Raw genomic sequence first — 26,528 nt, 5'->3', positions numbered from 1 at the left:
GATGGATACTTATATTTCTCCCACACTGCTTGGGTAGTTCTGCCCACTGCAGGGCACCAGCACTAGCACCATCTCACTACTGTGCTGCCATTCTCAAAATGTCACGGTGGCACTGTGTTTTCTAGAATTTTGAATCAATCAGTCAACACATATATCCACTACATTCCAGTTCTTGTGAGTCTCTGCTTTCATGAAGGTCTGTTTTCATGGCACCTAGTAGAGAAGACAGACATTAAGCAAGTAGTCATAGGCTTAATGGCTTTCAGCAGAGGGGATTCAGGGTGACTCAGAAGCATATAAGGTAGGGTAAGGACCTATGATGGTACTTGGAGAAAATTACATTTCACCTGAAAACAGACAAGTCATGAGTGGCTAACAAGCCACACAATGGAGGCAGATGTAGCGGCATATGTGAACACCCTGAGATGTGATTTGACTGACAGCTTCAGTGTGGCAGGAGCGGGAGAAAGAGGGGATGCAGTGGTCAAAAGGGGTAACGCACCAAATAATAAGGAGCCTTGGTCTTCACAGTAAAGATTTGGCAGTCCCCTTGGTGAGCTGTGGCCACAAAATTGCCATGTAACACACAATGGCAACACTCACTGTCTCACAGCAGCAAATGTTTGTTTGTTTTCACAACTATGGGATCAGATTACTGATCTGTATAGGGCTCCTTTGTGATTCTGCAGTTTGGATGGTTCCTTCAAGCATTGTGATTTGACTCACCTCTAGTTCCTCATTCTTCTCAGAACTGGGACATTAGTCCTGGTACATCCTTTTCCTGTAGATGACAAAGGCAAAAGAGAACAAGCCTTAATAGGCAAGTCCTCTTTAGCCTCTGTGGCTGGAACTGGTGACAGCGCAAGGCCACAACCAAAGATAAAGACCAGTTACACAGGAGAGCACCTCAAAGTTACACCGCAATAGACCTGGGTACAGGGAGGATGCAGATTGGGGATGAAATTCCCCTAGTGCCAAGGGCTATGGAAATCCACTAACAGATTTTATTTTAGTAATATGATGCATAATGACTCCGACACCCTTGTGGAGAATGCTTTGGAGAAGAAGAAGAGTGGGGATTATTACGGTAGGCTTTGAGGATGCACAGCAGCAGGGAATCGAGTCATAATAAGGATGCACCGTCAGTAGTGCTTAGAGAGAGAGGGTAGAGCTAACTATAGCACTGAAGCTTCTCACCCGAGCAACTGTGTAGGGAAAAAAGAAATACACTGGCAAAGGAGTGGATTTGCAGGACCTCTGTTGAATTATTTTCATGAAAGTAGCCATGGAGAAGTCACTGTGTGGTTATTATGTTCAGTGTAAAAATGAGAAGGATACTTTCTTTTCTGGTGCTATGTATTTTACATGGGTTAAGTGACTTTTCTACATTTCTTGGAAAAACACACTCCCATGTCCTGTGATACACCATGGGATTCAGATACGGTAAACAGACAATGTATATTGGGAACTTAAAATGCCAAGGTGTAGTTCTGAACAGCTTTCCCTGTACCATGCAATACTGTGTAACTGCTTTTACTCATCTCAGAATGACTTTTATCTTGAGACACTTCTTGGTCTCTAATACAGACAAATTTCTGGCAGGCAAGCTTTATTCACCAGTCAACTGAGATAGGAAATTATTATAAATTCATCAGGTAAATACAATTTAGGCTCTAGGGGCGATCTTCCATACATCCCATCCTACGTATATCCATTTAAGCATTAAACTTACATATGCCCTCTCTAACCTTGAGTAGTACAGACTCTCTTCAACTGCTTGCAATATTGTATGGCCCTTTTACCTAAACCAAAATGTTTCAATGCAAAAAAAGAAAGAGTATGCATCCCAAGAAATTCATCATGTTGCTAATTTAATGAAGGCAATTGTTTCCCAAGTGATGACTTTGACATTTGAATCAAAAGTAAACTATAGGGGGCAGCCCCTGTGGCCCAGCGGTTTAGTGCCGCCTGCAGCCCAGGGTGTGATCCTGGAGACCCGGGATCGAGTCCCACATTGGGCTCCCTGCATGGGAGGGAGCTTCTCCCTCTGCCAGTGTCTCTGCCTCTCTCTCTCTCTCTCTCTCTGAATAAATAAATAAATAAATAAATAAATAAATATTTAAAAAAAGTAAACTATAGGGATTAAAATTAAAAATTCAATACAATTTTTTAAAAAAGTAAACTATCAATTCCTAGAAATAAAAATTTATTTGAAATCTTGGGATTTTTTTTATACTCAGAGAGAAAAAGAATAAATGATTGGTCCATGCCAATAAAGTTCTAAATTAAATATTAGAAATCAAATTAGTTAATGTGAAGAATGGTGCTGTCTCAAAATAAAGATATGCAGATACTTATGTATTAATTTAGCAGTTCTGTAATAACATGCTTCATTTCTGCCAGCGTAGCAACCTGTAGGAGATGAAACTGTAAAGTCTTATAACATTGCACAGACACATTACCTTGGATGTAGCCTCTCAGGAAACTCCTTTCTTTCTTTTTCTTTTTCTTTTTTTAATATTTTATTTATTTATTCATAAGAGACACAGAGAAAGAGAGAGAGGCAGAGACAGGCAGAGGGAGAAGCAGGCTCCATGCAGTGAGCCTGATGCAGGACTCAATTCCTGGACTCCAGGATCATGCCCTGAGCCGAAAGCAGGTGCTAAACCGCGGAGCCACCCAGGGATCCCCTGGAAACACCTTTCTTTTACTCTCTAGAGCTGCTACTATCCATTGAGCTGGCAAATGTGTATGCATATGCTAAAAAAGAAATAACTAGAAAAGAGTTCATTTGTATAGAGGATTGGAAATATTAACTAAAAGTATGGCTGAATTCTATCATGTTGCCACAAAAAAAGCAACAACAATAAACAAAACAAAAACAAAGCCCTAAGGATTTGAGAAATTCATACCAAGAAAACCAAATTTTCTTGCCCTTTCATATTATGTATGTGACATATAAGATTCTCAAAATAAAATTAGTATGTTAATAATAACAAATAGCTATACCATGTCCAGTAGCATGTGGAAACATGTTAGTACATCCTTTCTCACATACACTGTGATTATTCTTTGGAAAAATTTTATGTAGATATGATTAAAATAAGTACTCGGTGTACATCAACTTACTAAATTGATGACTTCAATCTATTACAAAATAACCCACAAAGTCTGAGTTTTAAAATACTTTTTCTGGTTTTTAAATTTTTTTTTAGTTCTGTTATTCCAAATAAATTCTTCAAGTGAAAGTTTGTATACTCCTCTTTGAATATTCCATCTATGAGATGGAAATATATATACATAGATCCCTATATGTATAGTCCATTCAAGGGAATAAATTTAAATGAGATATATTTGATAGATAATTCTGAGTTTGGGCTGTTCCAGCCAATCTTTAATTTAGGAGCTGGCCTGATGATAATGAATTTCTGTTTTGTTAACTGCAGCTCATATAAGCATCTTGCTCTCTAAGGTTACATGTTAAAAACATCTCAACACATTGTGTCCAGCACTGAATTTTGTTGTCCATTTTGGTCTGAGTCCTTTGCATTCCTATCTTAGTCATTAAAAGAAGTCTGAATTGTCTTCTATACTCCTGTCTCTTCCTCAACAATGCCTTCTAAATAAATCCGGAAGATGTTTGCTAGCTAACTTGGGTAATCCCTTCTCATTTGAATTTTTGCAATATTATCTAAATAGTCCTTTTTGATTTATTTATTGAACACACTCTTTTTATGCATTAACTATGCCTTGACCACTGATATACACTAGAAATTTACAGTTAAGGAAGTCTACAGTTTAGTGAAAAAGAAAGATCTGGAACTGGCTACTTTAAGATACTGTGGCAAGAAGCCAAAGCATTATAAAGACATAGAGTTGCATCCCTCTATGGTCCATCTTTCACGACGTTGCTAGGTTAATGATACTTCTAAAATGTAAATTCAGCCATGTCTTCAGTTTCTCTAGTTAAATTACTTTAGTGGCTCCCTACTGCCTTTAAGACAGTATTTGTAAGCATATATTGAAGCCTTTTATGTTCTGGTTTCTGTCTGCAATTTAGCATTATCTCCTGTATCTCCTGTATCTCCTGCAATGTTTGATGACTCAGCCATGTTCCATGTTCCAGGGTTTTAGACATAATACTCCCACAGTTAACATTCATCTATGAGTGCAAATCTTCATCCAGAAAGCCTTCTTTCACCCATCTGATTTACATGTCTCTTCTTTGATAACAAAATTGTAGGCATAGCCCAGCATAGCACTTATCATAATATATTACAATTAAGTCTGGTGGAGGTATTAACTCTAATCTCTGATCCAGACTCAAGCACAGTTCAAAGACAGAATTAACTCAATGACCAGTAATGAATATATTGATGAATATAATACCACCTAAAGAAATAAATGAAAGCCATAAGCTTTCATCTAATTCTGTGATCTTTCGATATTGCTGTTTTTATCTCTCTGTTCATCACTGTTCAAACTTAAAGATTTAAAAATTAGTATAGAACTGAAGTAAAAATGCAATTAGGCCCAAAGACATTTAATTTGGATAAATTTTACACGAATGAAGAACAGATGAGAAGAATAAAGATATGTTAAGAAAAATAGTTTTAAAGAGAAAATTTCTTCTGGTTTTCCACCAAATAGGACCCCTAGCTCATCCACAAAAAAAGAGAAGGAAAAAGATTCACTTTTAGAATACAAAAAAAGGTGTGGGAGGGTGGACAGAAGGAAGGCAAGAGGTGATATGTATGCTTGGGCTTCTTGCCGAAGTCGTAGCATGATGCAAAATGAAAATACGGCTGAATGGAAGGTTTGATTTACTGCTTCCCTAGAAGATCCATCGAGGCAATTTGCAAGGAAAAAAAATGTATTTGTGGTTATTGCTAGGCCAACATGAATTAAATGTCAAGTACCAGGGGTTTGGTGTTATGGGAGGAGTGAAAATAGACCCTGGCTTCAAAGCATTGTTTGTTGTAATTGTTAACATGGTCTATGCAATACCTTGTAATACATGTAGATTATTCTTTCTGGTGTTTTTCCCTCTGTGTTGTAAAATATCCTACATCTATTACTCATAAGTTAGATGACATGATGCTTATATTACCTTCTTATGTAGAGGTTGTTTTCTTTTTGTTTTTTAAGAGAAATTTTTCTGTGGAGCATGAAAAATTGAAGCTGGCAAACAGTGGAAGAAGAAAACTGAGAAAGTTTGTTTTTGAGACTGTTTTGTCTCTTTTTGTTCAATAGGCCAGTTTTTCATTATTATTTGCATATCTTCATTTTCCATTTATATGTAATTAATGAATTATACTTTTGAATAGTCTGCATCTAAGACATTCTTGATGTTATACAAACATGAATTCATTCACTAACCTGAGTTGTTTAGTTATATTCAGCTTTGAATCCTGTTTTTTGAGGGATTACACAAATGTAGAATGTTCTCTCAATCACTAAGTTTCCAAATTTTAAGTCAATTCTAGCAATTGGTCTTAAACAAATGAATACCTTATGCAAAGCTTTGGACTTGGAGGGGGAAAATGTTAAACTAGCAAAGTATTATAAAGAAGAAACAATGACTCAGAATACACTATCTGAGAAAATCAGCAAATTACCTTCCTTGGTTTAGTGTCCTACACTAAATGGACTCTAGGTCTTTCCTCTATTTTAAGAAAGGAGTCAGGCATTTGCAATGAAAGTTCATTTATTACTGATCATGCTCAGTAAATGGGTCTGTGATTTTTATTTAGTTGGGTAAAGAATTCTAGCAAATCAAAGATGCAGCTTGGGATAAAAGCAGGAGTATGAACCATGGAGAATGATGTACTTAGATTTGATTTCCACTTAATAGCTGTGAAATATTATGAATGGATATGCTGTTTCTTTAATTGTATTATCTGGAAAATGGAAATGCTCTGGCTGTGGCATCACTCTTGCAGGCATGAAAAGGCACACGTAGAGCAATGCTATGTTCATTGTAATAAGATGTCCATTGACGGACAACAGACACACAGCATACTTCCCAGGCACTAAGCAAAGTATTTTTAAATTACTTAAGATCTGTACATGTGTTCACCCATCATATGACTTAATGCTATGTGCCTCATTATCTTCGTATGAGATACTCTGCTTGATAATAGTTCAACATTTCATCTTCAATCATCATTTGTAAGCACATTTTATAAGGATTATGCTCTGGTTTAAGAACGATGACCTTAAATTATATACCCCAAATGGCATTGAACCAAGGTTTTTTCTTAGCATTTATGTCTGCCTGTATTGTATTGTTTAAAATAAAATGTATTAATTATAAAGTGTAGGTCAGAGGCAAATAATTGCTTTGCACACTTTTGGTCATAATCTTTAATTGAGAGAACACTTTGGTCAATAAGTTTTACCTATATATTTTCTTACTGCCTATTTTTGTTTTGGCTATCTTCAATGAATTTATCACTACAGTATTGCAAATGCTGTGATTCACTGTGTTGTTCTTTCTTCAAATATATCAAAACTTGCAGCTTTTATGTGCCTACACTTAAAAATATTTAATGCATGTTCAAAATGCCACATTCATTTTATATTTTTCATTCCATATAATCAAAAAATATGTTGAGTTAAACACTGATTTTGATTATCAAATGTTTTAATAAATCAACACGATATTTCAGATACCTTGTTGCATTAAATATTTTATAGTGCAATTTTTATTGTTTTTTGAAATATGTTCCATGAGAAAAACTACCTGGTTAAGGTTAGTTAGATGAGTTTCACTTCTAAAAATGTCCTCAGACTTTATTGTGCTAATGAAGCTCACCATGTATTTGACCTCACCATGTATTTGACCTCACCATGTATAATGAACCTCACCATGTATTTGACCATGTTTGACCTCCTTTTTCTCCAGGAGCAAGTAGAAGCAGTCATCCATGGAAAGACTTGGGCAAGTGAAAATCAGTCTGTGATTATTTATAATGAAGTCTTTGGTTCAAATTCCACATTTTAAAAATGTTCAGAAATGTCTTTATATATTGTTAGTAGTTTTTTTTTTAAATTTTGTTTTCTTTTCTTTTTCTTACTCATTTTGTACTTGATGTCCATCAAGTTCAACAAATTAAGTTTATTACTGGTGGCAAGAATTTTCCAACCCCAAACAGATCCCTTTGGTTAAAATTATCCAGAGAAGATAGAGACCACAGGCTTGCCAAATCCAGATAAATTATTGCCTGCTGGCCGTTAGAGTGCTGCCTGTTCTAAGGTTGGAAATTTTATGTTTTTTTTTTTTTTAAATGAAATTCTCATTTTAGTATGTTTTCCCCACCTCTCCAATAACATGACAACCACATAATAAAAGGAATGAGAAGGAATTTTCTTTTTAAATATTCACTCTCTCTTAATGCATATATTTCACAAAAGTTAGATTCATTGTGTCAACTGTATACCAGCTACTCTGTTAAGGAATGAGCTAGTTAGACCAACTACTTATAGACTTGAAGCTTTCATTACAGTAAAGAGAGAACAGGATGATCACAGACTACAGTTATGTCTGGGGAGAAAATGAACAAGGTATTGAGAAACTGAAGACCTTAGAAGGTCTTTTAATAGTTTGAAAGGAAAGAGCTTTTTGAAGCCTTGATAGTTCTAGTGGGACCTAGATGGTAAGAAGGGACCAGCTACAAAATGAGTTGAGGGAAGAGTTTCAGACATACAATAAAAAAGACCTCTATCTATTCAAATTGGTGTCTAAAAACCCCACAGAACTCCCACTTAACCTCTTTTTCCTGTGCATCTTTCATGTACATACGATCTAGAGTTTCCTGTTTCCCAATGACCCCTCGAACAAATTTCCTGACAATTTTATTCTTCTCAGATACCAGGAGACAAATTGCAGTATGCATTCTGTTATATCAACCAGCTCATGAACATGGAGATAATGAGTACTTACCTCCTCACCTCATGACACCTGAAGAAAGAAGCTGTCATTAGCACTCCTTGTCCAAGTGCACTTAACTTTATTAGCAAGGACCCTGCATGTTCCATTTGTGCTGACCAGGAAAATATTCTGGTGTGGTATTCCCATATCAGCCAGTATTTCAGTGTATCAGGACTCTGGAAAGGAGGGTGGTGAAAGACAAACTTGGTTTTCTCTGTTGAGTGTGGATCCATGGAGAAGGCTAATCACATACTGAAGGGGCACAGTTGGATGGACGCATTAAGCAACATGACAAAAAATACTGTCATTAAAGGTTTAAATAAATGAATAAGGGGTAGTCCAGGTGGCTCAGTGGTTTAGCGCCACCTCCAGCCAAGGGCATGATTCTGGAGATCCTGGATCGAGTCCCACGTCAGGCTCCCTGCATGGAAGCCTGCTTCCCCCTCTGCCTGTGTCTCTGCCTCTCTCTCTCTCTCTCTCTCTCTCTCTCTCTCTATCTATCTATCTCTGTCTCTCTTGAATAAATAAACAAAATCTTTAAAAATAAATGAATGAATGAATAAATAAATATAAATATATTTAACATATGTTTTAAACAAACAAATAAATAAAGTGTCTCAGCACTCACAATCAAAAATTCTTTCTTTTTCCCCTATTTCTACTCTACTCTTCTACTACTCACTACCCTTTTTGTGCTGAATTTAGGAGGATTATATGCTAAAACTTTATGCAGAAAAAAAGGAAGAAACACAAGGAAGTCATAGAGCAGATGGAGAGGGAGGAGATTTTCTAGATCTGGTATAATGTAGAATCAGGAGTCTATGCAATATATACCATTCATAGCAATGAGAAATCATTATGACATTTACTGGGACTTGCTTCCTCAAAAGGCAATGTATTTTATGACTTATGGTTAAGATAAAATAAATTTTTAATTTTAAAACTGAATATAAGTTTCTTTTTTTTTTTTTCATAGAAGACTACAGACAGGTCAAGAAGGCAGTCTTTGTCTTCTGAAAGTTCTCATATCTACTTCCGTATTCTCCCAGAATTATCACTATTATTGCTACTTGTGTTCGGGGGCCTTCTCACATCAGAATTTGCCATATTCTACTTGTCTATTGGAAAAACTACTAAGTTAATTTTAACTAATAGGGAAAAAAAACCCCTACTATTTACAAAGCAATTTCATGAACATCACCATCTCATCCATTTTCACAGTAACACTTTAAAGTAGGATAGCCAAGTATCACTACTTCTAATTTACAAAAGGATATACTCAGACTCCAATTAATTAAGAATCTTGCCCAAGGTCATGTGGTTTATAAGGTCTAACATTTGGTTACATCCCAGTACTTATAGCGCTATGATCAGGATTTATTTTTATTTCACTATGTTGTCAAAAAAATTCATTACCTTTTCTGAGATATATGCTTTATAATAGGGAAAAAGATCTTAATATCTTACTAGTAATGGAAATTAGGTCAGTGTATGGGGAAGAGTGCACCAAAAATAGGTGATCAGGGAGGAGGTAATCTTTATAATTACCCTCATCTCATTCTATACACACACACACACACACACACACATAGAATTTTAAATTGAAGACAGAATTTTAAAAATGGAGACAAAAATTTCATATATTTTTTAAAGTTTTATTGTGGGATCAGGCAAGATTACTTTTCCAACAAAATTCTGCATGTATTTTATAAAGAACTTATAACTGCATCTTAGTTACTTTCTATCCTGTTTGGAAAGCTCTTGAGGCAAAGAACACCACTTCTGTCGGTTTTCACTAGCAGCTTATTCCTAAGAACATCAGAGTCTGTTAAATAACCCCAGACAATCCAGCTCTCCATGCACATCTCACCAACATCATTGTCCTAGTTCAGTGTGCCTCAGAGCCTGCTGCAAGGAACCTACCATTGTACTCACCATAGCAATATAATAACATGTTATAAAAAAGTGGTGTTTACTCATCTTTTTCATCATTAATATTCTTAATATAATTGCTATAATGTTTATCAGAATCTTAAAAACAAAATATTGGATTAAGAAATAGAATTGCTGAAGAGTTCTTGAATTAAGCCCCTTTTTAGACCTGTGAAACTTTTGCTGGTAATACTTTCAGATTCAGATTCTTCCAAATTGTCCTTAATGAATTTCTGTGAGAATTACCAATTCACACAGTTTATCAAGCCTGTTCTAACTCTCTCTCATTTGCTGTGTTACTTTTGTTTGTTTTAACACGTATAAACATTTATTGAATACTATTTCCAGGTACAATGATAAGTATGTTAAGTGCATGCTTTATTTTGCTACTGATTTACCTTTTCTATTGTTTTCTATTGTTGTTTAAATGCAGTTGACATACAATATTATGTTAGTTTTAGGCATACAACATTCATGTACATTAGGGTGTGATTACCATGATAAATCTAGCTACCATCTGTCACCAAAGTTGTTATTATATTAATTTTGTATCATTACCTCTTAACTGACAAATCTTTCAGTCTATCATTATTAGATTCATTAACTACTTTATTATCTTTGAAGTATTCCACTCACAGCCAAGGATTGATGCTCCATATTTCAGTTTCCAAACCTCCTTCATATGTCTATAATATGCCTTCTTTAGCCAGAGTAAGTTTGTTGTCACTCTTTACTTAAATTAGTGAGCTTTTAAAGTCTTTTTATCCCTTGAAAAGTCATCTAGTTGAAATGATAAATTCCAGTTTTACACTGTAATGACTAAATATGAAATATTGTCTCAAATTTTTAATTATAATTTGAGAATGTCAAAGCCTTTCATTATATAGCTAAGCAAGCTAAAAATAAAGGTTTTTTTTTTTTTTTTTTCAATACCACATAGTAGGTTAATGTCAGGCCCTGAGCTACAGAAGATGCTATATTTTGCAGACATTTTCCCTCCAGCCTTTTGCAAGCTACTTTGTTTTAACATGGGTATCTCATCTAATTTCATGACCTTAAGTTCTTCCTTACCATTATATTATTTGCATTTTTCTATGTAAATATATGACTCTTATGAACATTATTTTAAGCCAAATGTTCAGAATTTCCATTTTTGATATTTACTAACAATGTGTTTAACCCTTTCCTTTGTTTTTCATACATCCTATTTCTTTACAGTTAACTTTTAGAAATGGAATTTCTCAATCAAATAATATGAATATTTGAAAGGTTTAAAATACATATTAAAATTATTATCCTAAAGAATTTACACTGTTGCTAGCAATTTTATGCAATATTTGTTTCAACATAACCTTGCTAGCTTTAGTTATTATCATTTCAGTTATCTTTACTAAATATTTGGAGAAAGCTAAGTCATTTTATTATTACACTCTATTTCTAGTAAAATTGAACATATATTTATTAAAATAATATTTGTTTTTCCATTTTTTGGAATGACTTCTGCATAATATTATTTGCCTTTTTATTTATTATATGTTTAGAATTTTCCTTACACTATACCATAAATCCTACATGCCACTAAGTTTATTGCTTTTCTTTTCATTTTGGTAAATATACATTACTTGTACCTATGACTATATAATTTTTTGTTACTTCTAAGTCTGGGACTTCCTCTTTTTGAAGTTATTCAATATTCACTTATATTATGTACTTTTCCTATAATCTGGCTTGTTTAAATTATTCACTTTTTAAAACGTAAGGAATTTTACTTAGAGGAACTTACGAATTAAAAGTTTAACTCGTATTTTTTTTTTCCAGAAAGTTAGTAGTCCCAGGTAATTTTATTGTTAGAGAATTCTGTATATTAATAGATCTAAAGAAACATTTAGACAATTTAAATGTAGATATTGCTTCTTTATAAATTGTATAGTCTCATGAAAGCAAAAGCAAAATGCTAAATATAAGTAGCCATTTCCCCAAAATGTTTGATGAATAAGTAGATAAACAGTCAATAACATTCTGTGTAAATGCATTATGTGTCATTATTATTGATAGTTTTGTCATCCTTATTTTTAAGGAATTTATGATTTTGCTATTTCATTATACCTTTTAAAGTGTGAACGTTTTAATCAACATTTATCTTGAGTGGATTTTGGAGATACATTGTTTCCAGAATCACTTTTTAAACTTTTGTCTCTATCGTGTTAAAATAATATAAAATTTTCTATTTTAGCCACTTTTATGCATACGATTTGGTGGCATTAAACGACTCACGCTGTTTTCAAAACTTGTCATCACCCCAGACAGAAAGTCTGTTATCATTAAGCAATAACTACCATTTTCTCTTCAGGACAAAATAGATTTAAAGAATATGCTCCAGGTATATGCTGTCTACAAGAGGCTAACTTTAGATCTAAAGACTCAAGTGGGTTAAAATAAAAATGACATGAGAAGATATTCCATACAAATAATTACCAAATGAGAGCAGGTGGCTAAGCCAGTATAAGAATATATTTTATTTCAGGGCGCCAGGGTGGCTCATTCAGTTAAGTGTCTGACTCTTGATTTTGGCTCAGGTCATGATGTCAGGGTAATAATCTCAGGGTCAGGAGATTGAGCCCAGCATCAGTCTCCACACTTACTGGGGAGTCTGCTTCTTTCCCTCTGTCCCAACCCTACTTACTTGTTCTATCCCTCCATCCCTCCTCTCTCTTAAATAAATAAGCCTTAAAAAAAATGAATGGATTTTGTGTTACTATTACAGAAGACAAAGACGAGTGTTATATACTGATAAAAGGATTAGTTCAAAAAGAAAATTTAACAATTATAAAAATTATAAGCAGCAAGCATCAGAGCCCCAAAGTGTATTAAACAATGACAGAATTTGTTCTGACTTTGTTAACATTTGTTAAGTAAAGCACAGGATGCCAGATGGTGATCCACAGTTCCACAACAGACCACAAGAGAAATTGAGATACAGGTGTTTATTATTCACAGGTCCTGGAAGAAGGACATGACATGCCTTCAGAAGCCACATGGGGTGGTCAAAGCATAACACAGTGAGACAGGACCTGGGGCACATGCCTTTTTTAGGGTGCATAGGTGGAGTGCTTGCTGTTTTAAACTCCTGAGCTAAGACTGGACTGGTCAATTCATACTCAAAGAGCAAGGTTTTGGTAAGCTGCATAGGGTTCTTATCTAAGTGATGCACAAGGCATACAGACCCTGGGAGACAAGAGATTCTATTGATGAGAAGGGCTGTTGGGGAGTCTTATCAGGAACTTACATGTTTGTGACTGTGACTGCTCTCTAGCTCATGCACTTGCACAAGGGGGCTAATGTCAGTTTAAGGTTCTACAGGTTACTTGGCCAGACTAAATGGATGCTGAGGCGACAATAACATGCAGTGGCTTTGCTAAATTCTCAACATTCTAGAAAATCTTTAATCTAGTTATGAGAAATACTTCAGACAAATTCCAGTAGGGTCAAATACCTGACCACTACATTTCGAGTTGTGAAGGACAGTCTGAGAAGGATCTGAGAAACTGTCACAGACAAGTAGAGCTTAAAACACAAAAAAATAAAAGTAATGTGGTGTCCTGGGTATAGTTCTGTACCAGAAAAAGTCATTAAGTTAAAACTAAGAAAAACTGCATAAATGATGGACCCTACTAAATAATGATGTGCCAATATTAGTTCAGTAATTGTGATGATGTACCATATTTTATGAGATATTAAAATTGAGTAACCTGTTTGATAAGAATTCTTTGTACCAGCTTCTTAATTTTTCTCTACAATAAAAAAATGGATACTTCTCACAAAAGTATCTGGATTTGTCATTGGAATTCCATGTCATTATATATTCAAACAGTAAGTGCCTAGTCATGTTGTAAGGAATGTTTGGCTCTTAACATAAATTTCATATTATCTAAACTTGCCCCTGCAATATTTGGAAGATGGCTTTTAGTCAAATAAACCTATTCATTAAGATATTATGGATTAATGGATTAGTTCTGTAAAATGCTTATTCTAGTTTGGTCTCATGAGGATACCATATAAATTTTTGTCATAATTATTTACTCAGGCTGGTCTTTTAACCTGATAAAGCTATAGATTATTAGTTTGAGCTTTAAAAGAAAGTACTATAGAATACCTACAGAATTATCAATTCAAAATCACTTTACCACTTCTATTGATAGAAAAAAGAAAGAAATAATAAATGTCTTTGCGTATTACTAACAGACATATGCTTTAACTGAGTTTTTTTTGGTTTCATGATAATATATAAGCAGGATATTCAAATTGATTTATTTGCATATATATTTTGAAATAATTATTTCATGGATACTGAAGTTATTTCTGGAAACTAAAAGATATTTTGAATACTAAATTACAGCCTTTGGTAAATACATTTTAATTTACTTTTTAATACTGGGATATAGTACTAATTTAATATGATTAACTTTTACCAGGTAAAAGAAGACTTTCTTGGTTGAATGTAGATATTAATTGTGCTGACTTGTGTGTTTCTTTTTCTTTTACCCTTTAGGCTATACTTTGGAGGTATAAGTTTTCTCAGCTTAAAGGTTCTTCAGATGATGGCAAGAGCAAAATCAAATTTTTGTTTCAGAATCCAGATACTAAGCAGATTGAAGCAAAGGTAAATCTAAATTCATCATATAAACCACCATTATATAAATCAACTATATTAATGCCATTAATAAGCAAAGGAGAGAATATTTAGGAGAACAGAAGAGCAAAACCACACATTTTTTGTATACTTTGGAATATTCCTCAGGACCAAAAGAATAAAATCACTTTGAGATTTTAGTGGCAAAATTTCACTGAAAGGCATAAATCAGAATAAGTTAGACAGAGCTAATTGCATTTCCTAGTTTTAATTTCTTATGAACTACATTTGTGTCACACTAAAATAATATTCTGAGAATTGAAACGGTCACTTTCTTGGTCTTTTCACATTTTAAATAATAATTTAAAATAAAAATTCTAAGTGTATTTTGCTATTATCTATATCCTCTCTGGATATGAACACAAATCCCTGAAGAAAAATATTCTTTAAACCAATTGATGTTTTCCTCATGTTATTTTATGTTAGTAAAATGGTTAAATGAATGAATTTTTTGCTTTGCTCATGCAAATATTTTCAATATTCTGAAATATATTAACTATGTTGCTTTAAACTCATCAGAAAGTTTCACTACCTTTATTTTTATTAATACATATATTTGTATATATTCAAAATTTAAATTAATTATTCTACAATGAAATTCACAATAATAATGTTTAGGGTAGAATAAACTATAAATATTATTCCAGTGTGGAAGAAAGGATAAATAATAAACACCAAAGTGGAAAATTAATTGTATGGAAATGCAAACCCATATATAATTTTCCAACTCTGGACTAAAATTAGCATAATTCTATTACATTCCAATACTTATTAAATTCAGGTGTTGAGATTAGTCTGACAGTCAAATCCTTCCAAGGAATGACCTTCTCTGACATCCTATAAACATCTCCTATAACACTGCTTTAAATCTACATCAGAGCCTCTCATTCTTTTAACAAGTTGACTTTTTTTTTACCTTATATTTCTGTTCATGCTTCTCCCATAACCTTTCTCCATAGCTTTTTGTTTGAATTTCTCTGTGTATACTCCATTTTTGTCTTAGGTTTATCTTTGGACTTGCCTGACTACCTCTGCCTGTGGTTGTTTAAAGAGGGAACTGTGGATATAATCCCTTTCTGCTGGTCCTTTTCCTGATGCATTTCTCTAAAGCATCGGTGTTACATGTGGTCTTGCTTTATGTTTGTCTCCCATCAATTTAGACATATAGCATCATAATTTCACCCACTCCCTTTATCTAACTTGCTTCATAATTTTCAATTCTAAAATAATAATAATAATGAATTTTCAATTCTACATTTCCATCACTGCCTTCTCCCTAAATATAGATGTCCCCAAAACAGGGACAGGAACATCTTTGTATATTATATAACTCTTCTAAGTTTTTGTATACCGTAATATTGATAACCATCCTGCATGGAAATTGTTCACTAGCAGTCTTCCTTCACTGGATTAAGAACTTTTAAGCACAAAATATATGTCTTACAACATCATATTCCTAAGGCCTAGACTGATGCTTGCCTGGGAGCAAGATAATTTTTTAAATTACACTAGATCATTGTTTAATAGTTGCGATTGTAAGCACTTTTCTCAACATTTTATTATGAAAAATTTCAAGCATACATCATACTTTAAGTAATTTACAGTAAACGCCCTCTACACACTAAACTCTATAATTCACATTCCTCTATACTTCTTTATCACATATCTATGTATCCATCCCTTTCTCTGTACATCAATCCATCTTATCTTGACACATTTTGAAGTAATCACAGACATCAGCATGGTATTAAGTAATTCTCAAAATGTGTTTGTGGGATGCTGTCTTTGTCCCTCTAATTCCAAATTCCTCATTCATTGTTTTTGGACAGTTCTTCAAATTTATAGTTGTTTTTGATAGTTGACAGTTGTACACTTTTAATTGCATAATCTAAATAAATAATAAATTAATTATAACTACTGAAAAATAATTTTAGTAAAATACCAAAAATCCTCAGCAAGTGAAAGCATTATATTTGAGTCCATAGATTTTTAAAAGTATTTCATTTTATAAAGTAAGTTGTATATATACAATTTTGACAAATTAGCAGAGAGCTAAAGCATGAAACAATTTGATATGACTGATAGTTTATAAATATTTAGTAAAAATAGAATTTTATCTGATTTCTCACATCATTTGTTTAAACATTCTTATAATAGAGAAGAAATGACATAGCTTCAAAAATAATCAATGACATAAAATTCCATGTTATTTGAGGAAAATTTTATCTTACCTAGAAACATCAGCCTTCTTATGGCTTAGATCAACATAAAATAGATCAAAATGACAATTTCTACTCACAGTGTTTTGAGAAATATTTGGAAAGCTGTGTGTCAAGAGGTCTCCATGCACTTTTATAAGTACACTGTAAAACTTTTGTGACTTTTGAGAACAATTTCTGAATATTTTCTTTATAATCATTAATGTGTGAAAAATTTACTTTTAGGTTAAACATAAAGAACACATTGGTGAATAAAGATATGAAGAAAATAAGTTATTACTTCACTTGTCCTAGGTTTAAGTAAATAAAGCAAAACTAAACAAATATCAATTAAAATTTTTAAAAGCCTATAATGCAGTTTATCTTTATGTGATCCTTACCATTACCTAATTTTTATACAAGTCATTGTCCTATAGTAGTAGGAATATGAGCTTAGTAGTTAACAAACTCTGGCTTCCACATATAAATATGATGTTTGTTATCTAGGGTGAGTTATCTAAGTTCAGGCTAAGAATCCTCCAGTGCAAGACAGAGGTTTTTGTAATAATAAGAGCATGTGTGCCCTTCTCAGGAGACGAGAATACCAACATACTTCTGTTACACGTTCATAAATATCCTAAAATTGGCAGAAAGTTACAGGTAGAGAAAAAGTAGAAAGGGAATTTTTGCCATCAGCCTAAAAGTAAAAAGATGGAATCAATGCACAGAAGAACCCATAACCCAAAAATGGTTCAATTAAATTAATTCAATTAAATTATTCCCACTCAAGAGGTTCTCCAATATGAATGAGTAGGGAGTGAGAATGAACACTGGTTCAATTGTCAGGATGATTATTTGGAAACTCTCTTTGATTTCAAGGGCTAGTCAATCCCTCCTTTCCCATGAGCTTTTGTTGAGGTAGAGATAATAGGGGTTTATAAGGGGTTAATATCTCATCTTCAGCAACCATCCAAGACAAGTACCCTAAAACAGGATATATATTAATCCCCTCAGAATGCTTAGAAAGACTTGCAAGTAATTTTTAAAAACTAGTTCTTATGAACTAGAATAGTGATTTTTATGAAATGTGAATATCACATTTAAAAGAAAAACTCTATAGCAGAATAGAAACAGCTAAAGCTGGAAATTATAGCTAAAGATTCTCTCAAAATGCAGTAGCATAAAATATGGAAAATATAAGATGAAAGATAGTTGTATGAATCCACTACTGGAACAAGTAGCATTCAAGATGAGTAGAAAAGGGTAAATAAAGGAGAGAAAAAAATAGAAAATTTACCCCAAAAATTCCCTAAAATTGAATATGTACTTCCACTTTCAGAGTGAAAGGGAAACTGAGGTCTGATTAGTTAAAAAAAATCAGTAAATCAATAAATCGCACTCCAAAACTTTCAAAATCCAAGGGTACATCAAAAATTTAAATCATCCGGAGGGAAGTGTCTTGTGGAATAGTGGATAGATGGTCTCAGTGAACTTACCCTCCCTCAAAAATGGTGGAAATACCTGCAAAGCAATTGAAACCAAGCATCTGTTTTCAAGCACCCTAAAAATTAGCCAAATTGACAAGAATGAAAAATAACCAAAATCACAGAATGAATGGAGAATTATCTCTGCAAGAGAAACTACTGGACCCCATTCAGTAACATAATGGGGTTCATCTTAAAGTTTTAATTTAAAAATATTCAAATACTCTTCCCTTCCCAGACAGTGGCTTTAGAGACAAAAGCCAGTATCATTGCAGAAAATTGAAAAGTCTGACCTCATCCAGAGCAGAGTCGGTAATTTGTTTTACTTTGCAGCTTCCTGAGAATTCTCCATTCTTAGTGTGGTGGCTATGTGACTCAGAGCATAGCTCAGCAAGGGGAGGGGAAAAAAGAGAAGAGGGGATCTACCCCAGGACATAACTAGAGTACAGGCAAACTGCTGGCAACATCTTGACTACCTAAGCTTTAAGTTTTAAGTGGAACAAACTAAAGCCTGGCCTGGAATTTAAAAGAAAATCTCTTAAAAAAACAGGAAATGATTGTCAATTTAGGAAAAACTCTGATGTATTCTTGGAGATTTGTGGTGATATGTGCATGCCCAAGAAAGGAAAAGGCACCAGTTGCTTAACTCTGAACTGGAGACCACACACAGGCAGGAGATTAGTTAATTTTGTTTTGGAAATGTCCTGAAATTGGAACATGTGCCTTCATGTGCAGATTTCCTTGGTAAAGAATAACAGACTTATAGGTAACACATAAAATGAAATTGTCTGACCAATAGTTGGCTGACCCAGATGTGACCAAGGGGCAGCTAGGCTTAAAAATTTAAAAAGAAAAAATAGAAAAAAGCTAAAACAAACTAACAGAGAACTTAGTTATCAACACACTACAGGGAATACAAATTCTATAGAATTAATGCAAAACAGTGCCAAACAAAGAAACAGCAATATGAAAATCAACAACAACAAAACACCAACAATAAACCTCTGGAAAGTGGCAGAATCTAAAACCAAAGTTGTTACAAGATATTATCTAAAATATATAGTTTCCATCAAAGCAGAAAAGTATGTACAATAAACAGGATAAATACCAACAAACAGATTATGTCTTGAATGGGATTCAGATTTTGGATTCAGTAGTAAAAGGCTTTATTTAAATTTTTCTTTATTTACTCATGAGAGACACAGAAAGAGAGGCAGAGACACAGGCAGAGGGAGAAGCAGGTTCCCTGCAGGGAGCCCAAAGTGGGACTCCATCCTAGGACCTTGGAATCATGCTCTGAGCCAAAGGCAGATAATCATCCATTGAGCCACCCAGGTGCTCCAGAAAAAGACTAAATCAGATATAATGAATATGTTTAAATTACTAAAGAAAACAATGTCTAAAGAGTTAAAGGAAAATATGACAATGGTGTCTTAATCAAATAGAAAGTAACAATAGAGAGGTTATATAAAAAATAGAGTATCTGTAGTTGACATACTTATTAACTGAAATGAAACATTTACTAATGGGACTGAGTAAGATTTGAGTTGGCAGAAGAAAGAATCAATAATCTTGAATATAAGCCAATAGACATTATCCTATCAGAGCAACAGAAAAATGGCAAAGAGTAGTGAAAAATGACCAGGATCTCAGAAACCTGTGGCATGCTGGCAAACATACCTGAATACATTTAAAGAGAATTCCATATGTGAGTTAAAAGACAAATAGAAAGAGACAGAAATATATTAGAAGAAATAATAGTTGAAAACTCAAAATAGGTAAAAAAGTAATCTACACATTCAGTAATTCAGTGGGCAAAATATGTGAAGGGAAGTAAGAGATACAAGTTTCTAGTAATGGAATGAATAAGTCATGAGAATAAAATATATGGCCTAGGGAATATATCTAATGATATTTTAATAACATTGTATGGTAACAGATGGTAGCTACACTTGTGGTGAGCTTAGCATAATGTACAGACTTGTTGAATCACCATGTTAAACACCTGAAACTAATGTCACACTGTTTGTCAACCATCAACTATACTTAAAAAAAAAATCGTACTCTAAGTAGAATAAATTCAAAGAGAACTATATTCAGACTTGCCATAGTCAGTTTCACGAAGATCAAAGGCAAAGAGAAGATCTTGAAAGCAGCAGAAGAAAAGGAAGTATCACATACATGGGATCATCAATAATACTCACAGATGTAAATAATAATAATAATATTAACAGTTGATTTGTTATTAGAAACTAGTAGGCAGTGAGATAATATTTTCAAAGTATTGAAAAAAGACTGTAAAAAGACAATTGTGTGAAGCAATAATTATAAAATTGTATTGATGTACTTGAAATGTATAAATATGTAATTTGCATGGCAAAAATATTAAAAGGGGAAGTGAACAGAGGCTGTAGTTGGAGCCAAATTTTTTCTAAGTAATAGAAATTGAGTTAGTATTAATAAGAACTAGATTGATTTAAATTATGATATTAGTACTAATCCCAACAGTAATCATTGACAAAATAAAATTATGTAATAAAAGAAGCAAAAGGAATTAAAAATCTGCATTAGAGAATTTCTATTTAACACAAAAGAAAGCAGGAATCAGAAAACAGAGGAACAAAAGAGCTAATAAACAGGAAAAAATAAGTAAAATGGCAGATTAAAATCCTCCTTTTATAGTGAATTGCTTTAGATGTAAAAAGTTTAAAGATTGAAAAAAAACATTGTTCAATTAAATGCTGTCTATAAGATAGAGATTTAAGGCAGAGATTGAAAAAGAAACATTGTTCAATTAAATGCTGTTTATAAGAGGTACGATTTATATTCACAAACAGATTATAAAAAAATATGCCACAAATATACCATAGAAGCAATAATAAAACAGAACTAAGTAGCTACATAAATATCAGACAAAATAGACTTCAAACAATAATTGTTAATTGAGAAAAACAATAGTTGTTAATTGAGAAAAAAAGGACATTTTATAGTGATGAAAAAGTGATTTTGTCAGAAAAACATAGGAATTGTAGATATACACGTACCTAATAATATTAGTTCAAATGCACGAAGCAAAAGCACACAAAATTGAAGGGAGATGTAGACAAAAATAATAGGAAACTTCAACATCTCATTTATAATTATGGATGGAACAACTGGGAAGAAGATAAATGAGTAAAGAGAATACTTGAAAAACAAGAAAACAGTTAATTTGAGCAGACATCTATAGGACATTCCATCCAAGAGTAGCAGAATACATTTTTTTCCAAGTACTTATAGAATGTTTTTCAGGATAGACCTGATGCTATGACATACAAAAATCTCATACCTCCAAAAGGATTGAAATAATATAAAATATATTTTCCATTAAGTATGAGATTAAATTACAATAAAGAACAGAAGAAAATTGGGGAACTTCATAAATGCAGTTGATTCTTGTTATTTGTGATGTTTATGTTCTATAAAGTCATCATGAACAGTAATTCAGCAAATACTGAAATATTGCTCCCAGAGGGAAATACAGGGCTGAGTTCCTGCAAGTCACAGCATTTTCATTAATTAATTAATGTATAACTTTGTTTTATGTGAGTTTTTGTTTAAAGACAACTTATTTAATATTACTGTAGAGTCTTTAACATTGAATTCACAGTCAGGAGCACTATAACTCATCTCTAGATGAAGCTTATCCAACATATGTATTTTCTCTTTAAGTATATTACAATGTTATTTTTTAAAAAGATGTTTAAAATTTATTCATTTGAGAGAGAGAAAAAAGAAAGAGCAGAGCAAGCGAAAAAAAAAAATGAGTAGGGGGTGAGGGGCAGAGGAAGAGGGAGAAGTATGTGAGCTTGATCTCAGGACCCTGGGATCATGACCTGAGCTGAAGGCAGACACTTAACCAACTGAACCACCCAGGGGCTCCTAATAAATATACTGCAAAGACAAGACTTTTTTGTACACATTTTACAGTATGAGAGCTGAAACAAGGAGTATCACCTTGTTTGACCTCTGCTGGGAAAGTGCATGGTGTGTTACTAAAATTTTTCACTGCTAAATATATATCCACAAAGACTATGAAAACACCATGAATAGTGGTTTTGGAATTAAAAATAAATGTTAACAAGTAGGTAAATTTGCAAATACAGAATCCACAAATAATGAAAATCGAATGTATGTGATGGAGAAAAGGAAAACTCTTAAACTGTCTGAGTCTAAGGTTAAATTACAAGAGATATTAGAAAATATTTTGAGAGAAATGAAAACAAAAACAATCTTAAAATTTATGAAATGCAGATAGGTCAGTGATCGAGGAAAATTCATATCTATAAATGATATTAAAAAAGAAAGACTCAAATCAGCATGCTAAATTTTCGTGTAAAGAAATAAATAAAACTAAATTCCTGCACAGGGCCTGATTCTCCCTCACCTGTGTCTCTGCCTCTATCTCTGTGTCTCTCATGAATAAATAAATAAAATCTTTTTTTTTTTAAAGAAAAGACTCAGCTTGCTAAAATCATGAATGAAAGAGAGGACATCATTCCTGATGAAAGAGATTAAAAAGAAATACAGAAGCAACTTTATACCAACCAACTAGATAATTAGATGAAAGGATGAAATTTATAGAAAGACACAGAACACGAAGTGTGACTCTAGGAGAAATAATAAATTGGTTAGATCCTCTGGAAGTAGAGATTTAATTAATAATTTGAGGACTTCCCATAAAGAAAATGACTTTACTAATGAACAAAATACTAACAATTTTATTATACAAAATATTATGGTATTAATATTATTAATACTAATACAAATGAAATCCAGCAATGTTTTAAAAGAATTATAAAAGCTGTGACCAAGTTGGATTTATTACAAAAATACATGATTGATTTACAAACCCCAAATCAAACAGTGTAATACACCATATTAGTAGAATTTAAAATACATGTATGGTCTCACCAGGACAATTAGGCAATAAAAAGAAATAAAACTACCTCAGTGCATACACGTTGATCTTATATATTGAGATTAAACACAGAACACTCTGAATATTATTTTCACTAATGATTTCAGCAATGTTGCACTATACAAACCCAACATACAAATATCAATTATATTTATATATACTAGCCATGAACTTAAAAAAACAATTCTATTTTTAATAACATCTAAATTAATGAAATAGGAAAATATAATCAAAAGAAGCTCAGACCGAGATACCTGGTGGCTCAGCAGTTGAGCGTCTGCCTTCAGCTCAGGGATGGAGTCCCACATTGGGTTCCCTGCAGGGAGCCTGCTTCTCCCTCTGCCTGTGTCTCTGCCTCTCTCTCTGTGTCTCTCATGAACAAATCAATAAGATCTTTAAAAGAAAAAAAAATTCAAACTTGTATACTGAAAATAATATAATATTGTTATAAGAAATTTAAAAGATTTGAATAAAGGGAAAGATGGCTTATATTCATTATTTGAAATGCAATATTGTGAAAAAAAACAATTTCTTCCTAAATTAGACAACACATTCAATAAAAACCCAATCACAAAATCCAGCTGCTTTTATCATGGAAATTGACAAGCTAATCTTAAAATTTTATGAAAATGCAAGGTATCCTGATTAGATGGAATTCCAAACACCTGTCCATGATGTGTGTGTATATGTATATTTTTTATTTCATTAAAATTAAGAATTTTGTGTGTCAAGAAACCCTCAAAGCTAAAACATAACCTACAAAGTGAGAAAAAATACTGTTTCTTGATTATTGGACTACTAATCAAACTTATCTTTCACGTCTTCTAAAGTGATAAGAACACAAACTGGAAAAAATATTGGCATTTTTCCTTGAAAACAACATGCTTATAGAAAATTGCATTTGAAATGCACATGAAAAAATATAATAATTTAACAAAAATCAAACTCTACTGATTCTCACAAGACCACAGTTGTAGATAGTGCATTATCAAGATTTATGTTTATTTGAGTGTTTCTGATTTCACATAGTGATGAGTGATCGAGGGTGTAAGCAGACACTGCTAGGCATTTTAGCAGAAAAGATCTTTATTCTTAGACAGAAGGTAATAAAGCACTGAAGTTTTTTCATGCAGATTTATTGCTTAGTATTATAAAACTATTACTACACATTTAAATAGTAGTATAGCCATTACCAAACCCTTTCATTGAGGAATATAAATTCCAAGAAGCTATAAAGATGATACAGAAATACTCTATACACTCTTCATCCTGTTTCACCCAATAGTTAAGTCGTATGTAGCTGTAATATGATGTAAAAAATAGGAATTTGACATTTGTGCAATATGGTAGCAGATATGCATTTGTAGAACCATTTCCTTGGTCAAGATACAGGACTTCCTTCATTATATTGACGCATCTCTCACTTCTACCATTTCTAAGTCCTAGAAATGACTAATCTGCTTTTTATTTCTATAATTTTGTCATTTTGAGATTATATAAATTAAAGCATGCAGTATGTGACATTTTGAGATTGACTTTTTTCACTCAGCATAATGCCCTTGAGATCTGTCCAAATTGCTGTGTTTATCAATAGTTTATTCTTTTTTGTTGCAGAATAGTATTCCATGATATGGATATCTACATTTGTTTAACCATTTACCTGCTGAAGGACATTTGCTTGTTTCCAGTGTTTAGTTATTGAAAATAAAGCTGTTATAAACAATAGTGTGAGATTTAATTTCTCTGTGATGTGCAGGAGCACAGTTGTTCAGGGGTATGGGAAATGTTGAGAGTGGCTGTAATGTTTTACATTTCTAATAGCAGTGTATGAGGAATCCAGTTTCTCTTCATCCTCACCAGCATTTGGAATTGTGATTACTTTTCTATATATGAGGCTTTATTAGATATGTTGTTTGCAAATATTTTCTTCCAAAGATCCTTCATCTTAAATGTTATCTTGCAGAGAAAGCTTTAAAATTTTCATTTGTAAATTATTTCTTTCATATATTAGGCTTTTGATGTCATGTCAAGAATTCTTCAACACATCCCAGGTTTCAAAGATTTTTCCCCTATGCTATCTTCAATTTTATTACAGGCTAGGAGCACCTGGGTGACATGGTCAGTTAAGTATCTGACTCTTAGTTTCCCACTGGGGTGGGGATTTTAGGGTTAGGAGAGTGAGCCCACATGGGGCTCCCGCCTGAGTAGGGAGTCTGCTACAGTTAATCTTTCTCTCTCCCTCTGACCCTCCTCCATATGCACACACTCTCCTTCACTCTCTCTCTCTAAAAATAAACAAGTCTTAAAAACAAGTTATATAGGCTTGCCTTTTAATTATATAATACATCTGAGTTCATTTTTTTTTTTCCTGTAAGCTGTAAGGTTTAACTGATTTTCACTGTTTTGTCTATAGATACCCAATTTTTCAGCAACATTTGTTGTAAAGACTATTTTTCCTCAATTGGATTGCTTATACAGCTTTGTCAAAAATCAGCTGGTCATACTTGTGTGGTCTTATTTCTTGGTTTATGTACCTCTTTGTGAATATCTTATGATCCTGAATACATTAGCTGTATAATAATACTTGAAATCAAGAAAAGTGATTCCTTCTATTTTATTCTCATTTTTCAGAATTGCTTTAGCTATTCTAGTCCCTTTGTCTTTCCATAGACATTTTATAATTGCTTATCTGTATCTATGAATAAGCTCACTAGTATTTTGATAAGGATGGTATAAAACATATATAAATCTGAAAAGAATTGACATACTATATTGATTTCTTAAAGCAGTGAAAATTACTTTCCTATTTCTTATCTTTTTTATTTAATGATTCTGCAGTGTGTACTTTTCATTAAACAAATTCCAGCATGTATCATTAGATTTACATCTAGCAAAATCATTTTTAAGGGACTATAATTGGTGTTGTTTTTCAAAATTTTGTTTTTCAATTATTAATGTTACAATATAGAAATATAATTAATGTTTTCACATTTACATTTTATCCTGATTCCAGCATAAATATACCTACTAGTTCTACATGTTTTTTGTTTTTGTTTTTAAGATTCTTTAGATTTATCTACATAGATCATTAAGACTTGCAAATTAAAGAAATATTTTTTTCTGATCTGTATCTCATTGCTTTCATTTTTTTGCCTATTGTATTAGCTACAAATTTAAATACTATATTCATATGAGTGGTAACTGGACATTCTCTGCTTTCCTTATTTTAAGGGAAAACATTTAATCTTTCACCATTAAGTATGATATTAGCTTAGAGCTTTATTTTTTTCCCCCTCAGGTTGAGTTCTCCTCTATTCCTATTTTTCTGAAA

General features: G+C 32.8%; 1 protein-coding gene across 1 annotated transcript in view; it reads left to right on the top strand.

Annotated features, from left to right (window-relative positions):
- The window catches only part of SNTG1 (syntrophin gamma 1), a 732,034-nt gene that overhangs the window by 680,189 nt on the left and 25,317 nt on the right, over window positions 1–26,528 (top strand). The window contains exon 17 of the mRNA XM_055318336.1: window positions 14,415–14,525. Within this exon, the coding sequence (XP_055174311.1) occupies window positions 14,415–14,525 (111 nt within the window). The remainder of the gene's footprint in view (window positions 1–14,414; window positions 14,526–26,528) is intronic.

The sequence above is a fragment of the Nyctereutes procyonoides genome, unplaced genomic scaffold (genome assembly GCF_905146905.1).
Source record: "Nyctereutes procyonoides isolate TBG_1078 unplaced genomic scaffold, NYPRO_anot_genome, whole genome shotgun sequence".
Lineage (NCBI taxonomy): Eukaryota > Metazoa > Chordata > Mammalia > Carnivora > Canidae > Nyctereutes > Nyctereutes procyonoides.
The sequence above is the reverse complement of the archived record's forward strand: the minus strand, read 5'-3'. Positions and strand labels throughout refer to the sequence as shown.